This window comes from Triticum aestivum, chromosome 5B, assembly GCF_018294505.1.
Source record: "Triticum aestivum cultivar Chinese Spring chromosome 5B, IWGSC CS RefSeq v2.1, whole genome shotgun sequence".
NCBI lineage: Eukaryota > Viridiplantae > Streptophyta > Magnoliopsida > Poales > Poaceae > Triticum > Triticum aestivum.
Window position 1 is genome coordinate 415,200,590 of NC_057807.1, and position 8,589 is coordinate 415,209,178.

Consider the following 8,589-nt stretch of genomic DNA (forward strand, 5'->3'; position numbering starts at 1 on the left):
GTGCAGTATATTCCGGTGCAGTACCTTGCCCGCGATCATCCACTTCTCCGGCATGCCCTCAACTCTGTCATCGAGGACCAGCGGTGTTGCCTCTTCCTCCGAGATGTCGAGTTTCCCCAACTGTTCCTCGAGACGAGATCTTGCTGAGTTGGGCGAGAGTCCCCCCTCCCCCCGCCCTTGCTTCCGCCGCTGCCTGATGCATCCATCTGTGGCCGGTGATCTCAAACGCGCCCCGTCGATCGAGCCCACGGGCGCCACCAAGATCCGCTAAACCCTAGTCGCCCCAATTGGAATTGTATGTGCCAATTGTCATTTAGCTAGCAAGCCCGTCGGGAGGACCGTGGTTTCCGGAAAAAGCTACCGATACGATAGGGTTGCCCCACGTGTACACCGTCCTTTTTTTCTGTAGTAATACGTGTCTCATTAATAACATAAAGATTCAGTTACAAGCCACCTAAACATCGAAATTACAGGACTGAAAAGATAGGATAATTCTATGCAAAAAACCAGCGCCTGGCCCTCTTCACTAAGAAAAAGGAGACAGATCACCTCTTCACCCGAACTCGACGCGGCTCCATCGCTGTTCAGCACCTTTACGGACCTCCAAAATAGTTTGCCTGAAGCAAAACCATTGCCGTTGAAAGAATCAGACCGGGGCAACGTGTCCCCGGACACACCATCAAACTCCAGAACTGACACCCCCGCACGACTACGATGTCGGAGGAGGAAACCAGAACTGTCAGCCTCCAACCACAAACCCAGCACAAGATGCACCATCTTCCAGCTGTCACTTGCGTAGACAAGCGTCTACGCGTACTCCTGGACGACAAAACCTCCCTGCTCCATCATGACGTCGGAGATAACGCCACAGCAACGGTGACAGAGCAGAAGGAGAGACACACCAGATGTTGTCACCGCCGCCGCCTCGCCGACACCATCCATGAACCCTAAGATCGCCGATCTAAAGGTTCGACAAACACACGATGCCACCAACTTCGAGACGCCGCCATGAAGGACACCGCCGATGTGGGAGTGGAGTTGAGGCAGATTTATTCGTTCGGGTGCCGCTCCCACCACCCCAACGGCGCACCACGACCTACAAATCCAAACCCTAACTACAGAGCGGAGGAACGGGGTCCCCCTCCCTCCTGCTGCCGGAGCAGCAGCCGGAGAGAGAGGGGGCCAGCGCCCTCGCCGGTGGATATCGGTGGAAAAGGATCGCCTCCCTACTCGCCTCGCCCGTGGCGGCGGCTAGGGTAGGGAAACTCAAGGATAGCACTCTCCTACGCGTGCGGTTGCCAGTTTGCCAGACCACATGTGTACGCCGTCCGTCTTTGCGTGGGTTAGATCGCACGGCTTCCCTCTGCCAAGAGAAGAAAATACGGTGGTTGTTTCAGTACTACAGGGAAAGCGGAGGAAAATACGGAAGATTTGTGTTGTCCCTTGGGTGAAAAAGGGACGTGGAGGAGAAAAATTGGTGTGGCCGTTGGTGGATGGAAAATAAGTGAAGGTACTTTCCTAACGTGGATCCGAGGGGCCGGCTCTTACCATAAATGGCCTGCCGCTATCTTTCCCGAGCTTCCAAGTTCCCCGGATACAAAACTCCTGGTAGCCGCCGCCGCCCGCCGTGCACACCCCCATGGCCGCCTCCCCTCCTCCGACAAAAGGGCAGTCAAACTCGATCGATACGCTCAGCCGCTGCCTGCTCGATTCAACCGGGGACACCGAAATCACACCGAGCGAGACTGAACTCGGCAATATGGAGATGGCTGGAGACAAAGGTTGCTCCGACGACACACACTCGATTCCGCCAACGGAGATCAAGGTCGCCGGCGCTGAAGACGGGAATTCCTCCGCCGCCAGTCCCAAGATCCACCTGCCGCACGCCGGAAGAGCCCGTGGGAAGACGTCTTGGTTCTACGCCGCCTTCCTTTCTCTGGCCATCCGCGCCTTACCCGTGGACAAGTACTGGCTCGAGGGCTTCTATAAGCTCAAACCCTCCCACCGTGCATTGATCAGCCGTGTCTTTGTGACCATGTATTGCTTGCTGATCCTGGCCTTGGCCGTTCCTATCGTGTTACTGGTGCACTTCCACGGGCAGGAGATGTCCCAGGTGTGGGTCATCTCGCTCATTCTGTGTTCATACGCCTTCCTTGCCTCCCTGTTCATCTGGAGGGATTGGTGGTTCTACACAGACCTCGTACATCTCTCATACGGCCCCCTGTTGGCCTTCTACGCCGCCGCTGCCATCGGCCCTCGCACCGCCATCTTTATCCTGCATTGGAGCACGCTATGGGCTGCTGGGTACCTGGGCTGCTCCATCGCTTTGCACCGCCTGCACAAGGGGACTGAGCGGGGCATTGACAAGTTGCCTAGGCCGTCGTGCCCTAGCAAGGACGCGGCCGAAGGATTCGCCCGCTCGGTCTATATCAAAGCATTCATTATCTCGGTGGGTTGGACTATGTACATGGCGGTGATGGTCTATGGACTGGAGGTGACTGAAGAGCTGACTATTGTCTTGATCCTCTCTAGCATTGGCTGGCCCTATGTCACCCTCTGGTTATGCCATGCCTCTTATAATCTCATGCGCGGAGTTCTCCTTAAGGGGCCAATGAGTTCACTTCCCTATCTGGTCCCATGTGTTATGCTCTCTCCTGCCATCATGTTTCTGTCTCTTATCCTCGCCGTATTGTTCCATTGGCTGTTGCTCATGGTCTTGGTTGGCTTCCTTGGGTACCATCTCGCTGTTTACTCACGCTACTTGCACACCGCCGCACCATGGTATGTACTGTGATCTACCTTAACTCGTTCGTTTAATCAATTGTTCTATCCACTAGCTAGGGTATGTATGTATGTATATTCTCCATATATATGTTCTACAACTTGGATGCAATTTTTATGTCTATTAAATTTGCTACGTTTTCATACTAACTTGACATTTTGTGTTAGTGATTTAGTGCCTAACTTTATGGGAAACCTTAGTATGGTCTTCAGTATGTCTAGAGTGAACGATCAGTAAAAATGCCACTACGGTGCCTCTTTTCCTTGGGTAAAATGCATGCAGAAAATGGATTTTATTGATGAAGATACCAGAAGTGATTAGGCTTTGTTTCATGTTCGACGACACAAGTTTTGATCAAAGGGCGTGGTACTGGTACATGAGCAATTACCCAACTCTATTTATATATGCATCAAGTGTCTCATGCAACTTGCATGCATTTATCTAAAATATTGGTAACACCTAGCCAACTACTCCCTCTGTTCCTAAATACAAGTCCTTTTAGAGATTGTAATAAGAACTACATACGGATGTATATAGACATCTTTTAGAGTGCAGATTCACTCATTTTGCTCCGTATGTAGTTCACATTGAAATCTCTACAAAGACTTACATTTAGGAACGGAGGGAGTATATATAAGACATCACGGTTGAGCTCAAATGTGGGTAATAACGTCACAAATGTAGACTATATATTGATTTAGTGAGTAGAGAGACAATAGCATAAGTTGTGACGTTGCAGTTAGGTTTTGTCATGTCATCAAAAGAAATTAGTATGAACTCAAAGCCGACTTCAATTCTTAGTAACAATATCCACTTTTCCTTCTTGATCCTAACACTAGTATTGAAGTTCCAATTTATAATTAGATTCTTTTTGTATATATAGATATTCACCATAATATTATATCAACTAGCTAGGTGATATCTGTTTTTATGAAATGTGTCATTGACAAAACCTGTTTTTGCCGCAGACCAACAGTATGGAGCGCCTGGAGATTATTTTGGTGTATGTTCATCAAAAGATGACCCTTTAAACTCTATGCAAGACAATGTGTACCGTCAGCCTTTTGTATTCTTGCATTGAGATATTATGTACTTCTATACTGTTGAGGTGTTAGATATTATGTAGTTCTTCCTATGTTGGATGTTGGAGCACAACCGTGCATCTCTCTGCACGACAATATACTTCTAATTTATACTCCCTCCTTTCCCTTTTATTGTGCTCATTTTTGTTTGCATGTGAGGTACTGATTTGATGAATATTTAGGACTAAAATGCCCCTGGTTAATTGATGATCCTTGAAAATTGGGCGTTACAATTCACATATACTATGGTAAAAAAATTAGTTAATAATTCGTAATTTACCTAAAACTAGTAGAAACGCCCGTGCATTGCCACGGACTTTTGAAATATTTTACTGAAATTATGTAAACATAATGCATGTTAATTTTATCATGTAGAGAAAAGATAGCACGACACAATCGGGTAATAATTGAAGTCCACTTTACTTGCAATGTAAATTGATTAAAAAGGTAATTTGTTGATGTATAAATATAATACGATTATCTAACTAAAAATCTGTAACAAATTAAAATCTACTTGATGCGCTTAAGAAATTCTCGCACAATATCAGGAATGTTGTCTATCCAGTTTTTTTAGCTTACCTACCCAGCCTTATCCTCACCTCAGCCACTCTCTCACCGCACCCACACCTCTCACTCTCTCACCCACGCACCCCTCACTCTTTGTCTTCCTGTGTCGATAATACATAAACGATGAAAGTGACCGTCATGAACTACATTCTTCCTCATCTCTCCATCCAAATAGATTTTCCTAACATAGTTTCACCAATTTCTTCTATTTATGTGACTGCTCGGGAGTATTGTGCAAACGAAATGTTGTAACATTTTGTGTCGGACTTCCCTCTAAACACTCAAACCTCTGCCACCTGAGATGTCTCGTAGCCCTCCTTCAAATCCGTTAATCCCGTGCCCCTTCTCCCTTCTCAACCAGGGACGACCGACCTCTGGTTCTTCTTCTTCCTCATGTCACCACTGCGTTTTTATTCGACCACTCTGTCGACTTGCCCACCTCTCCCTGCCTAACCACATGCCACCCTACAGCCAACGAGTGTTGCCGCACGTCGCCCCTTGCTTGAGTCACCACCTCCGTCGACGCCGGCCATCCCTCTAAAACCTACCACCATATTTGGTGCCCACGATCTCCCGCACCTCGCATTCGAGACCGTTAACCTCTTGTCTTTCCTCCACCGCCAACACCCCCTCGCATGTGAGACCGTTAACCTCTTGTCTTTCCTCCACCGCCAACACCCACTGGTGCGACTACTATTCTTCTTCCTCCCTCCGCCTACCTTTTCTTTGCCCACTCTATTGACCCGCCTACCTCTACCTACGGAACCTCCCCCCACTGCCATCCACTAATAGCAAGTGTTGTCACACACTACCTCATTGCACCCTACCTAAGTCATCGCCTCCACCACCGGCCAACCCTCTAAATCATGCCAATCTCGAGCGCCGGCGACCTTCGGCACCACAATCTCAATGGTTGGCCATATATGAAGAAAAAAGAAGGATCAAGATGGTTCTTTGAAGAAGTCATACCATGTGTTGATGCACATCATGTTCATGGATCGTAGGCATACTCTCTTCTCTCGCCTTCATTATCATCTAATTATTGTCAGCTAGTAATTATTGTCAATGCAAATAAAATCCTTATAAGCAACTAAAAAAGTACCAGTGCTTAATCTTCTAATTAGACCAGTTATTTCTGTCAATGAGAATAGAAGTATTATCGGCAGTAAAAGGAGTTACCACATAATATTGCTTCAGCGTTGGTCACACAATTTCAAAGTTCAGAAACTGCTTTCAGAAATAAGTTCAGTCTGGCCTTGAACTTGGCATGAATAAACTATAAAAAGAATACAATGTAAATTAGTTAGTTCACTTGTTGGAGGAGTGATCCTACTTCATGGCGAACAACACATCCACCTCCTTCACTTTGAGCTGAAGAGCGGAGAACCTCCCAGTCATCTTGTTTATGTTAGTACGTACATGTCCTCATGCATGAGGCTGAACCAGGTCTAGGCGTTGGCCACCTTCCCCCTGATCTCCACTACCAGTGATGCAGCTCCAGCCGCAGTGACGGCCGGACGGAACCCCATTCGGAGACACTCTACACAACATCTTCCACCAGCCTCTCTACCTCCGGGAACCACTTCGTCAATGGACATCATCGACGCAAAATCCTGAGAAGAACCATTGACACAGAATTAGGAGCCATTGGCTGCTGAACAAGATCAAGATTGTCATGGTGTTCAGACCTTTATACATACCATAGATAGACATGTCTTGTAGGCATATGTTACCTTTGCTCCATGTGGAAAACTCGTGACAAACCATGTGGACTATTTCATCTATGAAACCAATTAAAAAATCATGGTTAAAAATGAAGAAGATTATAAATAGCTAATGCAGTTGTGTAAAAATATGATAAATCAAGGGAGTCATCATTGTGACGCAACCTGAAGAATTCCATCAGAGATAATCCCTGCACCTGCTTAAATTTGAGAAGAGCAGAACATCGCTCAAGCAAGGATATAAATGGTACTCTTACTTAGAAATTGAACAAACAAAAAAAAATTGATCACTGAAACAACAAAATGAAATATGATAGCTATCATTTCTGATACTGGGAAGCTACAAAATAGAAAACTACATTTAGATGGGAACAATCAAATATCCTAAACCGTGGAAATATTATAGCTATGGTTTCCTCTTTTTTTTGCTCTTTCATGTCATTATGAACTCTTGTAACCCTCCTATCTATTGTGCTCGGTTGCTTCTAGGTTTGTTGTGAATTCCAAGTTGAAACTGTGTTATCTTGTCTAATAGCTCCTCCATGGTTTCGTACCCCCTTATGATCAGAAAATTGTAAGGAAGCTATACTAACTTATCAGTGATGATGATAGAATGATTAGGAAGATCGTTAAACCTGTGGCACTTGGAACAGATATGAATGCTTTGGATCGTCGAGCCATCTCTAAATTTCCTCTCGTTCATTTCAGATGCAACATTTACTTCTCCCACATTCTCACCTTATGTCTGTTAGTACGAGCTAAAGTGAAAGTCATTCCCTCTGCCCCAAAAATTGCATAGCCAACATTTCAAAACGATGAAGTTAATATAAATGTTTGGTTATGGAGTTCAAATCCAGCGGGGATAACCTCATCTTCCATGTGACTTTCCAGGCATAGGCCTATATTCATATGATGAAGCAAATGAAACCTTGACCAAATTCAAGGAAATTAGTATCTGTTATTTCCTTGCATGAAAATTGCCAGAACTTGTAGGCCTAGAGACAACATCGTACACCATGATCAGTTCATTCAGAGTTCAATTACAGTATGAATGAGTACATGCCTGAATTCCAAACACCAATACACACCACGTGAGTAAAACATGCAGTATATTTCTAACTACACATACACAACGCTAAGATGTACACTACACCCAGATAAATATATAAAGCATCGAAATTGCGTAGCTCGACAAGCTTTAGAGCCGGAATCACTCTGCAAAGAAAACCCGAAATGATAAAAAAAACTACTTAGTGCACGTTGGTCACGTAGAGCATATGCGCAAGAAGCGAGTAGAACTCGTGCAAAAGAAGCTGTATAAGGACATACATACCCGACGACACGACGACCCCCGTCGAGCACAGGTAGCAGTTGAACGTCCACCGTAACACGTGATCGTCCGCACACATCTCGTCAAATATGAAGAAGGACAAACTAACTTGGCGAGGAGTCGAGGGACGAAGGGGATTGGGCCCACACGGTGGCGGCATCCCGATCTTGCCGCCATGGGTAACAAGTCTGAGGAGCCCAGGGCCGTGCCAGCAGGCATGGCAAGCGCGAATAGGAGGTCCCGTGCTGGAACGACGCCCGCTTGATTTTCAATATTCGAACGATGGCGTCGTTGATGGCCTCCTCTTGTCGCCTCTTCAATTCTTCATCACAGTCAACGCTTCAGCCCAGCCGCATCCATGGCCAGCATCATCACGCTGAACCCTTGGCAAGCATGCCCGGCACGCCGCCGCCAGGGAGTAGAGCCAGTACATCTAGGCGCCTTGGGGTCGCCCGATTTCTTCCAGGTTGTTCCCGATCTTGAGGATGAACGCGATCATGATGGCGGATCGTCATAGAAACGCCATGGAAGGCGGGGCTCCGCGAGCGGGGCTAGGGGCGGACTAGCGGTTGAGATGCAGGGACGGTGGCAGGGAGTGCGGGAGGCGGTGGCGGCAAGCCAAAACCCTAAGCGTCGATCTGTGAGGAAATAGAGAGGGGCAGATAGGACTACAAAAAGGGGATCTTGGAGATACAAGCGGCGCTGCCGGCACTCAAGGTTGCCGCCCGGCTGAGGTGGGAAGCGTCATCGGGATCGGGACAAAGAGAGAGGCGAGGGCAGCAGGCGACGGGTGGAGACGGAGACGATCGTGAGGAGCGGTGGTGCAGGGTGGTTTTTTTGGGTGCATGCGTGGGGGTGGGTGAGGGGACGGAAAAAAGGGCGAAAGTGGTGTGACAAAAAAAACCATGAAGACTATTCTACCGACTGCGACATAGGAATAGATATTAATTATGTAACATCCCAAATTTTTAGATTTGAAGTGTTAATAGGATCATTCTGTTGCATCCTGATTTCTATGCATATTTGAATCTTTTCGGAGTCTATAGCGGGAATAGAAGGACTTTCCTGAATACTCATTTGACTCATACTTTTATTTTGAAATGT

The 8,589-nt window shown here is 46.8% G+C and overlaps 1 protein-coding gene across 1 annotated transcript; it reads left to right on the plus strand.

The window, feature by feature from the left end:
• The first annotated feature begins 1,603 nt into the window (after positions 1 to 1,603).
• Positions 1,604 to 2,794, plus strand: LOC123114824 (uncharacterized). The gene has a single exon (XM_044536225.1). The coding sequence runs from the start codon at positions 1,640 to 1,642 to the stop codon at positions 2,792 to 2,794; it is 1,155 nt and encodes a 384-aa protein (XP_044392160.1). The 5' UTR covers positions 1,604 to 1,639.
• The last annotated feature ends 5,795 nt before the right edge of the window (positions 2,795 to 8,589 follow it).

Excerpts from the sequence above, each read along its gene's own strand:
- LOC123114824 (XM_044536225.1), top strand. The coding sequence starts at position 1,640 with ATGGCCGCCTCCCCTCCTCCGACAAAAGGGCAGTCAAACTCGATCGAT.